At 36.3% G+C, this 22,580-nt stretch overlaps 1 protein-coding gene across 2 annotated transcripts in view; it reads right to left on the bottom strand.

Annotated features, from left to right (window-relative positions):
* Nucleotides 1-1,297: 1,297 nt before the first annotated feature.
* TRIQK (triple QxxK/R motif containing) overlaps nucleotides 1,298-22,580 on the bottom strand; it is a 61,109-nt gene continuing 39,826 nt past the window's right edge. For both annotated transcript variants that reach the window (XM_062570519.1, XM_062570520.1), the window contains exons 3-4: nucleotides 14,592-14,677; nucleotides 1,298-4,534 (exon numbers count right to left, since the gene is read on the bottom strand). In XM_062570519.1, coding sequence (XP_062426503.1) covers nucleotides 4,421-4,534; nucleotides 14,592-14,677 — 200 coding nt within the window. In that variant the 3' untranslated portion in view covers nucleotides 1,298-4,420. The remainder of the gene's footprint in view (nucleotides 4,535-14,591; nucleotides 14,678-22,580) is intronic.

Below are 22,580 nucleotides of genomic sequence, written 5' to 3'. Positions count from 1 at the left end.
ATCTTTCAAGAAGCAGTTTGAACATCAATTTCTGCTGTCTTATTGATGTGCCATATTGTTATTTTCTTAGTCATAAGCACCACTAATTATTATGCTACTGTAAGTAAAACTTGAAATGTGATCAAGATCCATAGTATCCTGTTTACTGGCAATCTAAATTGCATAGTCTGCATTTCAAGTACAATTCTTTACTGAGAGTTGTCCTGAATGTATTTGACCTTCACCAAGAAAGGGCTCATTAGTGCCCTATAGGCACAATCCTATCAGAGCAAAATGAATCATTACTCTACCGGGAGCTGCTAGCAACTTTTTCCTCCCAGAAAGGGCAGCATTCAAAACTTGACCCTAAGTCAAGTTGACCCTAAGTGAACAGATAAGCCTCTTCCATGGAAGCAATTTCCTTGGAGATCGGATTGGTCTTTTTGTAGGGCTTCCACTCTGCCCTCATTGAATAGGTTGTTTAAAAGCTATTTGTTTTCAAACACAACTTGTTAAGTCAAATATTCTAGATTATACTAAAAACCTAAGCAAACAGAGAAGTTCGCTCATGTTGCATGTGTTTTCAGTTACACGGTGTTGCATAATCTTGCAGTACACTTGTTGTCACTGCTATAGTTGGTTAGATTAATGGAAGGAACCATGACATATCCTGAATAACATGATATCTACATGATACGCAACAGTGAACTTCAAATAAAGCAATCTTCAACAAAAGTTTAAATGTATCTCTAGGGTCCATCAGGAAACACTTATCATGTATCCTAAACTTCAAGTAAAATATATTTATGGGCTAAAGGAAATAGAGCTAAAGCCTTCCCTTGGCAATGTTCACCAGCAACACTAGGAAAAGCATTGAGGCTTCTGTCCTGAGATGGTCTATATAATGGGTCTGCTTCTGTATTATCAAAAGGAAAACTACTGAAGAAAGATTTACTGAGCAAAATCCTTGCAAGATGTCCATTGTTCCTTCCTTTCTGGGGGGGCTGGTGGAGAATAGCAGCAGCTCCTACACTCCTGGAGGAACCAGAGGCATCTGCTCTTGCTCGTAGCGTAAGGGCCCAGTACAGGCACCTCCTAGGCAATCTCAGCTGGAAAGGAATTCACTTTACTCCACAAACAGAGGGCAGCAACAATACTGAAGTCTACTTTGTCTCTAGAGGTGAACATCCTTCAAAAAAGCTGCCTAGTTAAGTCAGGGCTGCTGTGTAAATGATGTGATCAGCAACCCTTCCTTGAAAGCCAATCCTTCTGAAGTTGATGGGAGCTCCAGGGAACAAATTTCTCTGCAAGAAAAGGATGCCAAGGGAAGTTTTCTTTATTGTCTTTGAAGTATTCACAGAGATTACACTCAGTTTTAATGAGAGATTAGGGCTCAGAATTGCCTATACTAGTCCAAATATTCTAAAAATCTAAGTATCATTGCTAAAACTTGAATATCATGCCATCTAGATTGTTTTAATGTCCTTTCAGATGAACATATAATTCACTGTGACATATCCCATATTAATAAGAGCTCAAAATAGTAGAAATCCATTTATTATTAAAACAGATACTGAGCAACTCACATAAAGAAAAATGTTCAAATTTCAACCTCAGATATAAATAAGCAACGTGTTTGAAAGATTAAAATCAATCTCCACTTTCAAATACCAGGCGCGGACATTGCAGTCCTCCAGAAAGCAGAAATAACTCTAGACTGGATTCTGATTTCCCCTTAGAGTAAATCAGGAGTAATTTCACTGAATACAGCAGAATCATTGTAAGACAAACATGAATAAACTCAGACTCTGACTTTGTTGCTAACATTGTTGTATTTATGCCTTTTAGAAAAACAAGGATGCATACTTTGATGAAACGTGTCGGGAGGATTATCTTTACAAAACTACTGACATAGTCCCATTAAAAATAGTATACTGATAAAAGAAAGGGTGTATTCACTGCAATATTTACCACGTATTTCTATGTACACGGACCAGAAGTCTGTTCAGTTTAGCTGAGAAAAAGAAAGGTTTCTGGTTACAGAAGAATATCTTTCATGTAAATGAAAAACCATAACCTAAATGAAGCCAATGCAGACTGTAACACTCGAGGGCAATGTGCTCTGATGAGGCACAAGCCAGTGAAGATACATCATTCACTCACATATATTGTTCGGATTTTGTCTTTGAGTCATAACGTGTGGGAAATGATATGCTCTTGTTCTAGTAATTTCATGTTATTATTTGATATTTAAAAATAGTCCCCTTTTTAATGAAACAGAATCAGAACACAAGTTATTAGAGAACCTGCATTAAGGAGGTAACTGTACCTCCTTCTCATAGAGCACATCACCTACAGTGCAACATGCACATATGAACAAAGCAATCCTTCCAGTATTTTATGGAGAAAGGAAATTGCTCATGCAAAGGAAAAGGAGAGGTCTGCAGCTTCTGTGACATGTGGCGTGGTACTGGTGAAATGAAAGGCATGTCACATCCAGAAAGACAGCTTGCGATATGCTTTTCTCTCCACTAAAAGGCAGACCACGTGTCAGGAAATGCTTCACCATAAATGCAATATGTTGCTACGCATTTGGTCATGTATATGAGTATTAGAGGACTGTAAGTCATACAAACGCATAAATGTTAGGATTTTGTGCCTGTAAGTCATCATTAAAAGATGAGAAATATATGCACTTATATGTGTATGCATCTCTTTCATCTTGTTCTTAGAAGGCTGTTGTATTCCAAATTTCTAGACGAGTTGTTTTGCATTATATAAGCTGAATGAGGATTATGACATATATGGTTATAATTACTATATGGTTTAAAAATTAACTGCATTGATCAATTTAAAATAAATATCTTTTTACATTATAATCTCTCCTATGATTTGGTATCCCTTTGTCTCCAAAATCACTATAGGAAATCTAAGTCATGCATTTCGGGAACAACTAGGTAAATTTCTTTGCTGTAACTAAGTATAATCTTCAGCTTCAATCTAACCTGAAACTGATATCAAAGATGCCTCAAGGCTAGATTGCTAATAGAATTTCAGAATTTTGATAACTTCTGGAAGAAAATATGGGCAAGTCTCTTGTCACTCTCAGCATCAATGGCTCAATGCTCTTCTTGATATCAAAATAACAGAAATCAGAACTACAGAAAGACTAACTATGTTTTTAGAACAAAGAACACAGAACCTTTACAATCACAGGTCCAGAAATATGCCAAAGCTAAAGCAGAACAGGATAAATCCTGAATTTTAGAGCTCCCTGCAGCTGCTTTAACATACTTTTTCAAGTTGCTTGCGGTTCTTTATCAAAGGGATCAGAAATGTTATCTATACTGCATATTCTGAAAAGTACTTTGCAAGAACTAGAGGATGTCATTGAGCCAACATTCTTCCAATCATTACAAGTATGCATTACAAGTATGCATAGAAAAAGGTTTCTCAGTAATTACAACTTCCCACATGAGTTTGATGATAAAAATGATAGTATAACTGGAAAGCAAATTTTTACATCTCCCTTACAGGTAGAGCAAGTTGATACCAAAATCAGTAGGAAGAACATAATTAAAATAGAAATTTCAACTTTAGATTAATAACAGAGCAATACACTAATTAAAATCAACAGTGACTGAACTTTCTATTTACACTAGTTCAGACAGCACAGGAGGCAAAGAACTGTGTTTCAGAGGCATATGCGAATGTTAGAGCTTCTGTCATCCAGGTGCCATTTCTGACAGAACACATGTGTGCTGAACAGTTGGCAAAAGAATGAAAAAGATTACTGTAGATATATGGGCACACAGAATCTGGGATGACATAAAATTAAGTCCATATAGGAGGTGACAGACTGCTTCTAAAAGGATAATTTTTTTCCTAGGATTTCTTCTAACTTTGTGCATGCAGGCATGTGTGCACACATGTACAAGAAAGATAAAAGGGGAGAGAAAGAATGAGAGGTTTTTGATACACTCTAAATACAAATCAAGAAAAGACATTTTATTTGGTATTTCTGCTTTCTTTGGGGAAAGGAAAAGGACTCTAATTTGGCTATTAGGAAGCTTTGATTCCTAAATTTAGTCAAGGCAGACTCTTCTCCTGTGAAGTGAGCATCAATATCTATTATAATAATAGCACCTCTCTTTTGACATCAGAGTTCTCTGCCTGAGAAAAAAATAATGTAAACAATAAATTTCATATGTTGTACTGTGGCTCCTGGCTTTGGTGTTAACCAAATATGCTTGCTAGGTGCAAGTATTATTCCCGTATTTTGGAGACCTGGAATGTGAGTGACTGACATATTGCAAAATTTTCTTATGAATTTGGACCGCAAGAAATGGCATCATTTATTGTCTCACAGTGAAGGGACTGTGTGTTCCTACGCAGTCTTGTTTCAGCTGAAGAAATCCTGATGATAGATTCATTGCATCTGCTAGTTTTCGTCTGGATCCAGATCAAGGTCAACTTCATTGGAAATGTTAAGATAAAAGAAAGCATAGAAAGCCAACAAAAATACCAATATAGCTGCAAGGACAAGGGCAACTTCCTGCAGAAATGAGAGGAAACAAAACAAAACAAAATAAAAAATGTCAGAAATAGTATCATCATTTCAAATAAATAAGGAATAAATGTTATTTCCCTTGTATAACACACATCGATGTAACTTCTCATCAGACATGTAAACCTTACATAATGCATTGCTATCTTAATGATTTCTTCTTTGTGATCACCATTTCAGAATGTTATAAAATCCATTAATTTAATAAAGACTTTGGTGAGTCTCATTTACTGTCAGAAACAGGATATTTGGCTAAAAGATCTTTGATATGACCCAGAAATAGAAGTTCTTATGTCCGTTTATTATGCTACTGCATTTTTAAAGAAAACATAGAATTTGCGTAACCATAGTTTTGAATACAAATTCAAATTATGAATTTACACTGTGAATTTTGATGTTTCCTAGCAATATGTTATTGCTTTTTGCCAACAAATTTGTAATTTTTTAATGAAGCAAACACAATATGGTGGAAGTCAATGAAAATCAGTACCTCTACCTCCCAACCTCCTGGCAGGCTCTAAAATAGATCTACAAAATCCTTCAGAATGGGGTGAAACTTCTTCTGCTTCCTCACTGCAATAAAGTAAAAAGCACTACAATTTGCACTTGCACTTGCCTCTCTTCCCATAAAGTACTATGACTTGCTGCATCTTCCTTAATTAACGTAAAAGAGTCTTCCAAAGTGGACATGATTTATAGCAGCTTTCAGAAGCAGAAAAATACTTTTGTACTAAACGTCATATTCATTATGTGACTATCACGATATTCTGTCTTAAGGCTGGACCAAGTTAAGTTCAACTTTAGATCTCAGATTTAATAAATCATAGTATGATATCCTCTTTATAATATCACTTTTTTCAAAGTAACAGTGTTTCTGATTTTTTTCCTGGAAAGCACAGCATACCTCCTGTGGCGTCAACTCTCATTTTGTTAGACAATGAGAGAAGAAATATAATTTTGAGAAGTGGCCATATGTTCCTTCAGTTCACGGAACCTGCCACTTCCACAGCTGAAAGCATACATTGCTTCATTATCTACCATCATAAAGTATTCTTAAAATCATGCAGTGGGGTTCTCAAAAGGAACAATCTTTCCCAACCACCTTCCTTCCATAAAAAGAAGCAACAAAACTTCCTCAAAATTTCTGCTTCATCTTAAACTACAAATCATCTGCATCAAAACAATCCACCCATCCACTTAAAAGAAGAGGGGAAAAAAAACAGCTGAGTGTTCAGCGAGTAATTTGAATTGCTACAGAACTTGCTATGTCAATCAACTCTGTTAGTGGGACTGAATGGAGTTATCTACACATGACCTGGACACTTTGTCACCCTTTACCATCAAAGGAAAGAATCTGACCCCATTTCGTGTCATTCATTGTGTCCTAAAGCACATAGCTAAGAAAGATCAGGTGAATTCTCCTTAAAAAATGCCTATTTCTCCCCTTTTGACAGAAAAGGGAGTATAGATGAGTGTCAGGTGTAGACATCTTCATTGCAGGATGAATCCCATCCTACATCTCCAGATTCATGGTAGTTCTGTGATTCTCCTTCTGTGTCCACTGCCATGAAGGAGTTAAAACTGTGTTAGCTTCATTTCTTAAAGTCTAGCCCATAATCTGGCATTCTTCTATAGAACAGCATTTCATTTGCATTTACATGAATGCATTATATAGTTTATCAGAATGTTGGATCAATAATTCAACATATGCCATCTAATAAACTTTGAAATACTACTGCCTAGCTGGCGTGTGCTCTATATGCGTCTTTGTTCTATAGAAACCTTTGCTTTACAATTTACATGGATGATTAATTGATATGTATTTTAAATTTATTTTAACACATTAACATTGTTCCTGTAAATTTGCTGAGGCTGCTTGCTACAGATTTCAAATACAATTTTCTCTTAGAATTATATCACCCTTTGAACCTTATTCTCTTGTTTTTATATTTGATTTTTTAAAAAAAGAAATTACATCTAATTCACTAATATATTAAGGGAAAGTGATTTTTGCTTTGTTGCAGTTGCAACACGTCAGTATCTCACAAAAGGGCATGGCAGCATCAGACAGGTTTCATTTATTTCCTTGTATCCACAGCTGTGCTCCCAGACCCATCTGGCCACACAGCTACTAATCTTAAGAGGATGTAATAAACAAGTGACATACAACTGCAAGCTCCATCTGCTCAGGAGAGTGGACAACAAAACCGTACAATGCAGGCACCCTTCACACTTGACACGGACAGCAAATTCATTCCGGTATTACAAAGTTTTTCCCTCTTGTTTGGGTGCCATGCTGGCCATGCTGCCTACTTTACATTTAGTTCCTCTTTCTTCTCCCTTCTCCCCAGTCTCCCTTACAAAATTCATGGTAAAAGGAGCAAAATTTGGAAGAATGTTACACTGAAGATTTGTTCCCTAGAAAGTGGAACTGAGAAAATTTTGATTTTATTCTCAGGCTCTTCAATAACTAATCTTATTGAAGTCATTCTTTAATTCCTCTCTGCCTAAGTTTTACAGTGAAAAACACTGAGATAGTATTACTACTTTCCTTATGGGGTATTAGGAAGCGAGTGGATGGACCAATATCTATTAAACTCTAAGAGTGATAGATATAAGAATATCAAAAATTCCAAGTTTAAGAATTATGCAATAATCTTAATATTGACCTATTCATGAAGGCAGAGTAGCAAAAAACTAACAAGGGACACCTGGCTCTCAGCTTGGTCTTTGCCGTCTCTTAAGAATTGCATCCAGTTTATGAACTTTTATAAACATAAATTTTGCAATGTAAGTAGCAAATGAAACACTGTACCAGTGTACTGGTTTTCCAACAACAGTACATATTGTCATTTTAATTTGTTTTATACTTCTCAGGTTTTGCTATTTGTATTTTAAGTCATGCATAGAAATGAAATGTTAAAATACTCCCTGCTCTGCATATATAGCTCCCTTTCTTTTGCACTTTATGGATCATCCCTATCATCCCTCTGCAAAATCCATTTACTCAGAGGATTTCACCATGAATAATTAACTCATATATAAAAAGTCCTATAGAAATAAACTTAAAATGATCACAGAGCTTTTTCTCCCCTTTTTTCTAACATGGTATAGAATGTTAGAAAATAATATCCTTGCTCTCAAATTCCAAAACACAGTCAAACAAGCCTTTAAAAGGAACATACTTTTCTATCATATTCTCTCTTATTTACAATAATTTCTGTAGAACCATACTGACTTCATCTTAATTTTCCCAGAAACTTCCGTAAAGAAACACATGCCATTATGGCATAAAGTAGAATTAATTCTCCTTTCATTTTCATTGTTTTTATGTCTCTCAGGTTGAAATTTTCAGCTAATGTCCTCAGATTTACCCTGATGGAGCAAGTTGCAGAGTTGGGATCTAAATGAGATTAATCAGGAGATGAAAAAATGAGGAAAAAATATTGGCTATAATAACACAAATCTGGACACTGGATAGAATATTATCTAACATGTATATAGAAAATACCATATTCTCAGGAAATGTTCAGTTTTTTACATATTAATTTATTTTTTATTGTCCCCCCAAAAAAGAATTGTACCTTTTTTATCTGACATCTTTTTAAAACTAGGTGAAAAAGCACCACAAATTTCTATCTCTGATCCCTAGCCATTTCTGAAAAGGGATGAAAAGATGCAAATGACACTCACCAAGGATACTTGTCTTTTGGGGGAAAAATAGGTAGATATACATGGACTTCACAATAAACCTTTTTCCCATGTATAATTTATAACTGGAAGACTTTATGCAGACATTCAGTGTGTACAGTTTTTAGAGTTGCAGCAAAATAATACTTAAAAATGGATGTTTATTTCCTTAACACAGTACATTCTACATCTAATGAAGGCAACAAAGATGGATTATCTTGTAATGGGCAAAAAGAAATCCACAACTCAAAAAAAGAAGAAGCTTTCTGGTTCAAAGAATCAGGAAACATTTATGTTTGCTTTATACAAGTAGAGTATTTCATTAACTACTAGTAGGTAGGTTTAAACAGCATATATCATTTCACAAAATTTAAAGATTGGGAACATGAACGTTCTAACTAAAAACAAGATAATATATACAGATATCAAAAACATAGACAGTACTTACAAAGCCTTGAAAAACTGTGACTATAAAATGTTCTTTGGATTTAAGGGATAAGCATTACCTCAGTGTGATCTCTGAATAAGCAAACAGGGGATTTCCAGTAGGAAAATGATTGGTTTTAGTAAGATCTTCACTAGATATACTATATCAAGTGCTAGAAGTTCAAAAAGAGGTCACTACAATAGATCAGAGGTTGGAAAAAAAGCCTTACATGGCCAAGCTACAGGAGTTCAATGTATTTTGTTTATCACAGAGAAGTATAAGAAGTAGTTCGGTTACAGCATATAACTATATATGCCATATACCTGTATTTAAGTAAGACGGTCTTGTCAGTCAGTTTTGTCAAGATAGTCTGATCTTGTATACAAGGACCCCTCCAGGTACACCTGGAAATAAGCTCAACTTTGAAGTAAAATGTAATTTCTCAGGAGGAAGGATGACAAAACATTTGAATTACTTTTTGGGGAGATTATGGACTTACCATGGGTGTGAGCCTTTTAAGGCAAGACTTCCCCCAAAAATATGTTTTGATTTAACTTTTGGGAAGAATACTTCAGCTTCAGCATGTGTGAAAAGGAGGTCCTGGCTGCTGGCGTGTGCGTCTGTGACCTCAGCCCTCAAGATTACTCCCCTCCTTCAGGACGATGGGAAGAATGGGATTACTTCCACTGTCAACATTATACTCTGAATCTCTGAAATTCCATCTTGTTAAAAATAATCATAGCTCATGCTTTAGTGGTTCAGATTTTTCTATATAGGATTAGAAGAAAAGTTTCCTTCTCCTCCAAAGAGAACTCCCTCCAATTCCCTCCAATTGTATTGATGTAATTTATGGGACTTGAGGTTTTGTTGTTGGACTTTTTTTCCTCAGCTATCCTTTGAAGTAATAGAGATTGGCCACAAGTAGACACTAGAGCCAAGAAAGATGGACTGTTACTTTGAGATGGTACATAAAATCCTCCTAAGCTTCCACATGGTGCAGCTTGTTCACACACGCAAAGCATCTGATCACTGTACTTATGTGTACAGGTCAGGCCAGGTCAGGTGGGAGCAACCTGATTTGTTTTCTCTCTTTGTTGTTTTTTTCTTTTTTCCTCCTTCCATCTCGGTGTCAGGGCACATATTCTGCTGGGATCACTAGGAATATCATACTTTGTTCACTGGTGGCACATTAAACTGCCTTGTTCTTTATGTGAGGCACGTGGATTGATTTGAAGGCCAAAATACTTTGGCCCTACTGAAGTGTTTGGGCTTCCCAGAAGGTATATGGATGAAATTTTATGACCTGTGACATACAAGAGGCCAGATCAAATGATTTAATAGTCCCTTGTGGCCTTAATTTCTACAAAGCTATTAAACTATATTCCCAACATATCTTGGCAAATGGAATTCACTACCTTAGCAGATTACAAACAGCATGAAATCAGAGAATACTCTTTGCCAAAATACACTAAGAATATTTTGTTATCTATTCATACATAACTTGTTCCAGATGAGAGATAGACTCTTCACAGTGAGCTAGCTAACTAAATAATAGACTAAGTAGATATGCAAAATAATGACAGTAAGTTTCCACCTTTTTAGAAAACATTTTTCCCTTAGCTCAATCAATGTATTACATAGCTAATAATTCTCTATAGACTGGTATTCTGTAGTCGTTTATGTTTTTGCAAGAGGATGTAAAATACTACTGTTCAGATTTGTGTCTGTGTCTCAAAAAGATAGAGAACTTCATCATCTGTTCCATGGACCACTGATTCATTCTTGCAACCTGTTAAAAAAATCTCAAGAACTCCCATTATTTTTGGCTTCTACTAATGATTAAGGCATATAATCCCCCAGCTACAGGTGGCTGCATTTTCACCTTCCTCAGATCATTTTCTGCTTGTCCCTCTCATATGGACATCCCTTCCTTCACCACTGAGAACTGAGTTGCTGCTAAGACTCCTTGCTGCTAAGGTGCACACAACCAGGTGGAGCTCCTGGAACGAAGACACAAGCATGAGCTCCACGTGGTAACAAAACAACAAGCACGAGCTCCCTGTGGTAACAAAACAACCACACAAAGAAGGCTCAGAGGCACCCTTTCTGGTCCAGGTACAAAAGAATTTTGCTCTGTCCAAACACTGGGAAAGACATAGCCTACAGCTTTCTCTCAGGCTTGTTTCTCAAGACAGGACTCCTACTTTTCCAAGAGACACCATGTATTTCAGTGCCATCTGCATTAGTGCCACTTGTACAAACACAGGCAGCACAATAATTCTGTTAAAATATTTGATTTTTAAACACATTTAAAGAACAAATATTACACCCGGAATGCTGGCATGGTCACCCTGCCTGAACCACCTTTTAATAGTTATTAGTGCTTAGTTGCTTTTCTGACATTATCAACACAGATAAAATCTCTCATTGGGGAAATTAAAAAGTACTAAATGGCAGTAACTGAAAGGAACTTTGTTACTTTAAACTCTGCATTAAAATGACAAGGCAATCAAAGTTTGACAAGACAAGCTAATTAGTATGCCAGCGATGAAATGTGAAGGATCTCCAGGGGATTGGTTCTGAAAAGTTTTATGTCATTTATAGGGCCTTTTTTAAGCAGATGTTGTCGGCTCTTATGGTGAAACACACAACAGTGGAATTTCATTATCTTCATAGATATTGATGACTAACACCACTTCAAAGTTCTCCAATCCTCTTCTCTTTTACCTAAATACTACACCAAGTCTTACCTTATAGCCAATGGTTGTTCTCCCCATAAAAATAAGCTCTTTAGGACACTGATACAAAACAGCTCTAGAGATATAAATGGATACTAAAAATATTAAGTTACAACATGGTACTTATTGTGTCAGATATTTCATAGAATTATAATTATAAAAATATTCCTCTCTTCTAGAGCTTGTACTTCCAAAGGTATGGTAAGGATATATTTCCCCTACAGTTCTTTTATCTGCAACTTAATTTTTTATAAGAACATGTTAATTTATTTTGAAAGGCTACATGCATCATGTATGGAAACCTGGACAAGCAAAAAAATGTATGCTAACTATACATATGTCTGCGTTTTCTCAAAGATAGTCAAGAATATTGGACATTTCTGAGGTTATCTGAAGTGCTGTCAACAGATTACCCTGCACTTGTCTTAAAAGTTTATATACTTTTTTTTTTCTTCAACACAAATTGAAGGTAATCAACTGTAATAGTACAGAATCAGGGCCTACATCCTATAAAAAGATTAAAATTGCACCCTTTGGAAGGTGAAGCATGTTACTTACCACCATGAGGACTCTGCTAATGCAAAGTGATGATAGTACCCTATACCTTACTCTTACCAAATGACAAGCTTCAATATGCTCAAAGCTCTGAATATTAGGAAAAAACAATAAAAGTAACACACACCTAAGCTTCAAAATAGTTTCATAAATTTATATAACCCAGAGAGATTTAATTCCATTGCCTCTTCTGGGAACCACACACATAAAAGAATGTTTTAGTACCCTGGAATCAAAATAAATAGGAGAGTTCAGCAAATTCTTATTTCTAAATTTATCTGGAAGATAAAACAGAAGTATCTGGGATAGGTGTTAGGGATGAATGTATCTGTCACAGGAAGTTTGCTCTTGGACAGACGGAGGAACTTACCAATGGTCTGACCAAAATAAACCCTGCCTGAGAGAGGGGGAGAAGTTGCAGGGTTCACCAAGAGGGACACAGAAGTCCTGTTTCAAAGCAGCCTTTCCTGGGTTAGGGAGAGCGATTTATCTCCAGGTGCTCCAGGTGCCCGCACTACCCGAGGTATCGCTGTACGGCACTGCAGCGACGGAGCAGGTTGGAAGAGCCGTTGCCGTGAGGTGAGAAGAGGTGCCAGTTCACCCGGCGACGTTAAATACGCCTCACGTCAGGGCTGTGCACTGTCGTTTCTGTCAGGGGCCGTGCACGGTTTTATTCTACAGGGACTGTCAATATTCCGGGGAAAGCATTGTAACTTTTAGCAAGTCTGGGGTTGTTTGCATGAAGTAACTGCAGTGAGAGGGACACATAAAGGCTCTGCTTTCCTTCCTGCACAAGCATCTCCCTGCAGGAAAAGCGCCCAACTCACCTTCCCTTTCGCTTCGGCTCTGCCAGCTTTCCCCAGCAATTACGAAGCAAAACAAACGACTGTGATCAGTTTGAGGATGATCAGAATAAAATTGTGGGCTCAAGTGTGGAAAAAAAATGTTACAGTCAGAAAACAATGCCTTAAAGATTTCTTTCCCCCCTTTTAGAGGGCAGAGGCACAACTGCAAATCCAGAACATTGCAACCAACCAACCTCCAGAGCACTGCACATGCCGTGACCAGGCGAGCATGAGTGCACACGGAGGCAAAATCTCTCTTAACCAGAACAAAGCAGGCATTCTACTGTGATATGCAGGAACACATTTGTACAAAATAAATTGTTGTTTTCCTTATGTACTAAGATTTGATTTTTCATTATACATGTGATTATATGTAAGCTTACCTGTTCTCTGTCTTTTTTAAGGAAGAATTATGTATATAAAAAAGGAATAAAATACATTTTGAAGGATCAAGGCTCATATTTTTCTCTCTTGTAAAAGATATGCAGAAAAACTTCATATTTTTATAGGACTCGGCTGTACAGTAAAAGTCTCCAAGTAGAACATCCCTTTTAAAAGGTCATGTCATTGAAAGTAAAATGAAAAGAAAAAGTAAAATTTAATAAGGAAGGAAGGAAAAAACATCGAACTCAAAAGGTTAATAATCTATCCTTTAAACAAAAAAGGCAATCTACTTTTTCTCATTAAAACCTGACACACAGCACTAACTGAGGAGATTATGTTGTGAAAACATACTGCATCGCACAGTAATGCTTGATCGAGATCAGCAATCAGGAGCAAAAAGAAAGCACTGTTTCGTGATTATAATAGCAAATTCTGGAAGACAACCAAATACATCATCTGGCAGCTCAACAGCTGTTACAGCTTGGTAGTAATACCTTGGCATTTGCTATAAGCTATAACTTGAAAAAATTGATTTCTCATCTGCCAGAAAGAAGAACATGTTCTCCTTTTAACATTTCTGAAGTTTCTTTCACTAGAACAGCCAGGTATTTGATCCACTTTTTTATTTTGCATGTTTTTTACTCCGGCTGCCAAGTTACTTCCATACTAATTCGATTAAAAAATGAGTTTGAGGGAAAAATATTGGGTGCAACTAAAATAAACAGTGAATGTTCAGCCAAATCCCCATTATGATGACAAGCTGGGTAGGAGATAGTATAGAATATTCATATTTGTTCTCCTTGTTCATATTCACTGCCACGATTAATTAGTCATTACTATACTTTACACTCACCTGAAGAAGGGACATTTCCAAAATAAAGTTCAGTACCCTTCTAGGTGTTTCCTTGTTAGTTAAACCAACCATTTTTTCCAGTCAGAGAAAGTATACAAGGTTGTCAACTGAGATAACAGTGCTGAGAATTTACCAATACTTAACAGCTCTGTCTTTAAATTACTCCTGGGCATAAGATAGGAAGAGGAGGAAGGAAATGTTTACTGTCATTTTTATAACTGTAAAAATTTGTGGAAACACTTTTTGTGTGTATATAGTGGTTCTCTGAAAGTATCCATTTCCTAAGCATACAATATTTTATTGACATTAATGTAAGTTTGCTCCAAAACAATGACATGGACTGCATAAAATCTTTTAGTGTTTCAGCTATTCTAGTTATTTTAGGGTTAAGTAAAAGCAATCCATCATAAATATTTTAGATGATGGCATTCCACTTAGATTTTGAAGTGTCATAAACAATAACTCTCAGAAATCAATATTCACACAGTATATCTATGGGGAAAAGAAACAACATATACAGAAAGGTGGTATAAGCTATCAAACGGATTTCTACCTTTACACCTAGTGCAGTTTTCTTGGCCTCTGCTTTTAATCTTGTTGCTCTTAACATTGGCCTGGTTTTCTTATAATCTTGTTTTCCTAGGATAGAAAAAAAACATTTATTGGAAATGATGCAAAGAAGGTAATGAAAGTCAACAATTATTTTAGTTTCAATATCAAATCTATCATTTTGAAAGTATCCTGCAGTTCAGCACTTAGAAAAAGGAGTTACGCTGTAACACAGGGGACTAATCAGTGGAACAATGATCTTTAAAACAAAGAATGACAGCAACAAGCAAGAGTCAGTAAATCAATGCAGAACCTATTACTCCAGAGACATATCAAAAAACCAATACTGATAGCCTTCCAATAGTACAATACTTATTAAATTATATTGTTCAGTAAGCATCTGGTAGTAAATAAGCAGATTAAAGGAGGATGACATTTTTCACTTGCATTTCAATCAAAACAAAATTTTCACTGTAATTTTTGTTGGTCACCTCTAATGCATATGATAAATGTGAGTACATAACATTATAGTGAGTGTAGATGTTTCATCATTCTGAAATGGAATATTTTTCAAAAGTAGCAGAATTCAGACTCATGTAGGTCACTCCAAGTAAGAGCTATAATAAAACCATACCATCTGCTTATATGACTATGTTACACAGAATCTTCTAGAAGTGGCTTAGAAGGACTTTTAAAAAGTTACGGGGACTACCTCTCTACCTCTTGCAGCCACCTAACAGTACCACCAAGTGCTTGATTACTGTGCAGCCACATGAACGAAGTTCAGAGGAGGACATAAAAGTACTTAAAACTGTCCTAAATCATTTATCTTAACTTAAAAAATAAAGCCTGAAATACTTTGACATCTCTCAGGGGTATTTTGGCTCTCTAAAAGGCCTATTACTGCAGTACTATTAACCATAGGTAACCATATGTACTATTAGCCATAGCATATTCAAGTTAACAGAAGTTAAAGCACTGATACAGTCACAGAAAAAGGAGAAAGACAAGAAAAATCCGTGTAGTAACTGCTCAGAGGGGTAGAACCTCAGTACAACTGCTTTGGCTTTTCACAAGACCCCCCCCCCTTTTTTTTCCCTAAAGCATTTTTATGACACTTTTGGCTATTTCCCAGACTGAACTACAACGCTTAAAGCAGAAATCTTTTGGGGTCATTTTTTATCACTAGTTGTATCTAGTTTTACATCTAAATCTCATCAGTGTTACATTTGAATAATTTAATCTGTCCTCTAAATCTGTGCCCAACAGTTTTGTGCACACAACATTCCCATTTGCTCAACCATATGCAGACTTATATTCATAATCAATAGGACAGTCTTCTCATTTTATGTTCTTCTTCAAAATTTGGATAGTATAGTACAGTAACGAAATTCTGAAATGTGAACTGGAAAAATGTGAGCTGTGTGGTCTTCTCCAGTGATGCACTGGGTTCACAGAAACACACATTCCCTCTACCTTGTCCATTAGAGAAGCTCTTTCTCCTTCATCACCCTGTTCCTATTCAATGCAGAGATCGTCCCTGTGTAGCATACTGTGGATGCTGAACTCACACTATGAATTTCCTTTCACTGTATAATCTCTCCTCAGCCTAAGGGATTATACACTGTGAAGGTCCCTGTATTATCTTTTGGTTAAATATCATTCACAAAAGTCTTGAAATAACTTAAAAAGTACTCAATGGCAAAAGAAAAAGTAACTGAAACCATATCTATTGAACAAAAATGTATATCCAAGGAATCTTCATAGGGGATGAAGTGAAGAAAAGGTGACAGAATGACTATTTATGTCTAGTGCTCCAATATATTAATCCAGTCAATGTATCTTATATATGGTACAGCACCACTGCAGCATTATTCTGTAGAAGGCAAAGATATCTAATAATAGCATGCATCAGAGAGTGGAGTACAGTAATTTTCTTGAACAGTTAGGGAAAAAATTGCAAGAACAACCAAAATAGCTAAGTCATAAGATGAAGGCAGCTCAAAAGAGAATGTGTTCCTTCCCCCTAAAGTATTGCAATAGTACTCTTTGCTATGAAATAGTTAAGGATCTGTCAGAATTCCCATTATATATGGCAGGAGTTTATAAGTTATAAAGATTCACTCCAGGGTGAAATTTGGCATACAAATATTCCAGCCTTTAATTTTGTTTGTTTGTTTGTTTGTTTGTAGCCAATTTTCAATAAAGTGATGCAGCTGTTCTAACTTACTTGTGAACAAACTACAGAAATTTATCCATCTGAGATTTCTTCAGCACTAAAAATATCTTCAGCTTAGAAGCAGATAACTCACAAGGACTAGGTTCAGTTTCAGTTCTTGTAACTCAGATTTGCTGTTCTCCTGTATGGGGCAAATAAGGCAGGATGATCAGCAGAATGACCTACTTTTAAAAAGATTTTCCTTCCAGCGATACAGTGGGGTTAGATAACGAAAACGGGAAAGCTTCGTAAGACCCATTAGGAACGAGGCGCAACTCAAGTCAACTACTGAAACCCAACCCCCTTCCCTAACATCCCTCTTTCTCCCTCCTCCTCTGCAAGGATAAACTGTGAAGAGCCAGGGTAAATATCACATAGGAGACACATAATCTCTATACAAAATCTACTGGTAGGGCCAAGTCTATTCCTAGAAAAGGAAATTTTATTGGTGTTCTTCGCATCAGTTTCAAGCACTCTGGTGCTATTTATTCCAATATTGTGGTTATGGCTAAGACTGGATTGTACTTACTCAGAGAATACTTCCAGATTTATATTAAAGTTGATATGAACAACTAAACCTCTGTATATAACAAATAGGCTATTTTAATAATGACTCTGGAGCTGGTAGTTCTCCAAATCTATGCACCTGTCATTAATTTACCACTCTCCTTGCTAAATGTGATAGCCAAAAGAAAAAAAAAAATACATGTTTGGGAAACAGTCTGAGTCCACCAAGTGCAAAAGTTTAAAAAGGGCATCTGTGGAGTCTTTTGTAATGAAAACCAGATTCTGCAATTGCACTAAAAGACTCTTAAAACATCTGAACTTTCTAAGGCCTTGGGAAAGACATCTGCACTACAGGACTATAAAGAACTATGAAATACAAAGCCCCTACCACATGAACACTGATCATTACCACCTGGACAGCAAGCAGAAATAAATAATACTATATCCCTATGTTCTTTTGGGCCTGCAAATTAAAACATGTTGGAATATGTATCTGCACACTTCCAATTTCTTCTAGTTTTATCTCACTTATCCTGCAAGCTTTCTTGTACATTTGCCTGTCAGAATCATCACCCTGAGCTATTTTTTCTTCCCAGGAAGTGACCATCAAAGCCAGTTAAGATGGACTCATCAGACAAAGCCCCATTTGTCTGCTTTACCCAATGTCTATTCAAGACAGACATTGCATTTTCCTGAGGGAACACAGGAAGGCAAGCAGAAGAAGCCAAAAGGATAGCATTGGAATTCTTCCAAATCTTACTTTCTTTATTACTTAAGCAAAATCCTTTCCTCTTCTACTTCTTCTCATTCCCATCATCAGTCCTTCTTTTCTTCTCTCAAACTCCCGCACTGGCCTTCTTTTCTTTTTCTTTCTTTCTTTCTTTCTTTCTTTCTTTCTTTCTTTTTTTTTTTTTTTTTTTTTTTTTTTTTTTCCAGCTACTCCAAATTTTGGATTTTAAACATTTTTTTCTCATTTCTTTCTTTACAGCTTTTCCTAAGTCCACCACTTTCTTTCCATTTTTAAGGCCAAAGCACTAGTCCATGATAAGGCAACTTTTCTTAATCACTTACAGCCATCTCCTCCCTGCTTATGTCTTGCCTCTTGCCAGTCACTCCAAATAGCAAATACACAGGTCATTCACTTTCCATTTCAGTGTCTGAACTTTCCTTTGTCCTTCAGAAGCTCTCCAGAACTCACCCTTTGGCTAGTCCCTTTTCTCCACCATTGTCTGCACAGTTTTTTCTATTCCTTTGCTGGCAGAGTGGCCTCTGTAGCTGCTGAACTGAGTTGCATCCTTTACAAATTATTTCTATGCCTAAAAATTAAGATTGTTTTATAAATTGTAGAATTAGAACAGGGTGAAGACAAGGGTGAAAGATAGGGACTTTTTCAACTACAAAACACAGCTATGCTGTGAAAAATGCCAAAGTTCCCCCCTCAGTGCACAAGTGAGTGTTTTATTCAGTAGGCAACATGAGTTTGCTTCTCCTCATGCAATTACAATTAAAATTCTCTGGATTTCCCAAGAATTATTGTGATTTACCTCTATTCACAAGAGAGAACAAGATCTCATACATCTTTTATTCAATAATTGTAATAACAGGTTAGAAATAGCCTGACCTGGAATTATCAGTATTCTTTTTAACTAAACCTGCAATGGCACCATGATTAATGCAGAACTAAAACTGAACAATAAATATGAACTAGACAAGTTCATTAAGTTCTGGGTGATCATTTCTTATTTAGTTTGCAGAAATACTATGACATGATCATGCTAGTTTCAATAACTAATTTTGCATACATCCCTTTTTCATGCATCTCTGCAGCGCACGTAACTGAGCAAGCGACATGCTGAGTACTACTTTTCAAGACAATTAACTACATATAAGATTGAGTTTTAAAGATACCACCATTTAAGACATAACCTGAACAGAACACATTTTAACTCTCTAATTCTACAGAATAACTTCAGGAAAAAAAAAAAAAAAAAAAAAAAAAGAGAGAGAGAGAGATATTCCCTACCTCTTCTATACGTTTTCTCCTTTGTTCTGACAATAGCTCATTACTAGGATTGAATAACAGCCTAAAGACTGCCTCTCTGCTTTTCAATTCATCACGCTTAAGCAGAAACAGGACTGCATCTTTGGCCTTTTGTTGATACTGCTGTCCAAGCTTATTATCATATGAATATCTAGTTATTGTTTTATAAATGTTCACGTTTCAGGAGCTCCCTGCTTCTTTTCTCTCAGTAGACTTTACAATATCCACCTTCATTATCATCATGTGGCAGCACTGCTCCTCGCCTGCATTTGCTACTTTAAAAATTAATGCACTGCTATTTTCTGAATACTGTACTGCATAAGCTGCTTATGAGTACATTATGCTATCAAGCAAGCACATGCAGAAAAGCTTCCTAAACTGTTATTCTTTCAATGAAAATACAGCTGGTTCTGCTTCAAAGGCACTTCTTTTCACCTGCAAATGGACTTGCTCCTACACTTATTCCTCAATTCATTGTCTTTTATTTGTGTCTGCAAATCTTTAATTGCCTTTAATTAGAAAAAAGTAAATTCAGTGCTTTAATCTTGCAAATACATTCAATCATAATTCTGTCTGGGATGAATACCAAGTTCTATTCACTGACTGATCTTTATAACAAAGGTATATAAATTTATTGTCCGTTTATATAGACCACACCAATTAAGCCACAATGGAAAAGCAAATAGATAAGAGTCAAAATATTTGAAATGAGAAAAGTGCAATCTCAATTTAATTACTCAGACAAACTATTTGAAGATGAGTTATTTACAGCATGCCAAAAAAACTGACAGATAGTAAAATTTGCTAATCAACACTACAGATTTAAAATTCTTTTCAACACTTTCAGTATAATTTGTAACAACCAATAAACTGTTGCTTGAATCTTTCTGTGCTGATATTACAGTCATAATCAAAATGTAATAAGACTTTTTTCCACACTGTAGCAATCCATTTCAAATGTTAAAGTATTGTTTAAAGTGTAATAAAATGACAGCTATTGAGTAAATTCTAGTTAGTGTTAGTAGTTTGACTAAAGTGTATTAATGCAACTGACACTGAATCCAAGATTAAATTGCATACATAACTAACTAAAAACTGGAGATGGACTGTAGTAAGCTTTACTGTCAAAGTGGAAGTGTTTAATCACACACCTAGTTAAACAGAAATCAGTGTTCTTATTGTTATTATCGATCCAATTAGTAAAGCTTTGGGGAACTTTCCCAGGAAATCCTACTGTACAAGCACAAAGCAAGATGAGGCTCCTCTAGTCCTTTTAGGGGTTCCACAGGCCGATTTTGAGTAACTGCTCTTATTTCCCTGCCACAACAGGGGTAGGAGACATATTTGATCGTGCTGGCAGGGAGGGACAAAGGTGCAGAGGAAAGCTCAGGCACATGATTATTCAGAAGACACAGAAGATCACACTCATTGCACCAAACTTCAGGGATGCAGGCACTTGCTTGCTCTAGCTCTCTCTCTCTACTTCCCATTGGGAAACTTCTCCAAAGAGCGAATGACAGCAGAGTGGAATACACTAAACAGCTCCCTGTCAGTGTCTTTTTACTGCCGTTGACCACGGAGCGAGCCTAGATTTGTTCAGCACCCAGGTCAGGTGGGTTATGCCGTGGCAGTTCCTGAGCCAGAGATTATGCTACGTCTATCCTGCAGAGCCACTGTTCTGCAATCATTAACACTGCGCCTCTTGAGAACCCTTCCTGCATATCAGCTATGTTCCCCGGGGCTTTAAATTACAGATTCACAGAAAAATGTAGTTTAGAAGAGACATGTGGAGGTCATCTGATCCAGCATCCCACTCACAACAGCCAATTTCTAAACTGGATCCAACTTGAAAGTTGGTCGGGGTTGATCAGGGCCTTGTGTAGTGGAGTTTTGAACATCTCCAAACATGGAGATTGCCCAACGTCTTTGAGTAACCTCTTCCATGTTGCTTCTTATCCCACCTTCGAGAAGAGTTAGGTTTCACTTTCTACGTAGCATCTCATTAATTATCTGTAGACAGCAATAAGGTCTCCCCAGAACCTTCTTGTCTAATTAGAGTGCACCAGAGGAATTCTGGGTCTATAACCAGCAAGTCAGTTGACTGAAAAGTTAAAAGGCTTTGTTCTTTCAACAATTCTGTAACTTTACAGTACTTTATATTTAATATCAAGGGATATAGATATTTCTTTTCTTATATGTCCCGGAGTCTGAGCACTATCTCGTATTGGAAGGGAGAGAATTTCAAAGCAATGGAGCCCTCACAGAAAACAGTCTTTCTAGATACATAAGTAGCAGAATTTTCCTTTAAGCGCCTTTGCGAATGCCAGCAACTTAGGTGCCTGGTATGGGCAAAGAAGTGTTCTTTCAAGCACTTTTTAACATCAACCAGATCCACAAAGGTTCCTATGCACCTAGTTTCTAAGGTGCTTGAACACAAGCAGATGTCTAAATATCTTTGTGAGTGATCATAAACTAGTTGTTATATACTCACTGAGTAACAGAATTTGAATCTACTGAACCTCTGTGAAATTCTACTCTGACATAACACTCACATTTTAAACATCCATGTATCATCCATAACATTACAACTCTAAAATTGAAAAAAAAAAAAATGTTTATTTAGGATATTAGAGGATTTACAGAAAAACAATTCCAGAGAAAATTCAGGCCTAATTTCAATTAAAATCAGAGAGCAAATCATATATATGTAACAGCGTTTAGGACGTTATTGTTCACTTTTGAGGATAAGTGCCAGAATTCTAGTTCTCTTCTATGAAAACAAGACCAAGCTCTCAAGTATCTGCTATTTTTGTGCTCTTAACATCACACAGATATATTCAATGATCATTCTTTTTTCCAGAGACACAGAAGAGAGATTTTCTTATTTTTAATTGCTGTGATTACAAATGTTTCTGAAGTCTTAGGTTAACAGAAACATTTTGATATGTCTTGTACGTACTCAAGAGTACGTCTGTACTCAGAAAAAGCATGAAAGCCCCCCACAGCTTCTCTCTTTTTTTATTCAGGTTTAATGGCAGCTCAAATCACTGACCATTTTTCAATCTTGAGAGACAGAACAGCTTGACACTAATAATACATTTGCAAAGGACACATCATCATTTAACACAACATTAAGTGCTCAGGGACAACTTTTTACCGTAGACACAATGTTCTCTGAGCTCAAGGTTGACATTTAATGCTACAAAGATAATCCAACCAGTCATTCA

The sequence above is a fragment of the Rhea pennata genome, chromosome 2, assembly GCF_028389875.1.
Source record: "Rhea pennata isolate bPtePen1 chromosome 2, bPtePen1.pri, whole genome shotgun sequence".
Classification (NCBI taxonomy): domain Eukaryota; kingdom Metazoa; phylum Chordata; class Aves; order Rheiformes; family Rheidae; genus Rhea; species Rhea pennata.
This window is presented reverse-complemented; position numbering and strand designations above follow the sequence as displayed.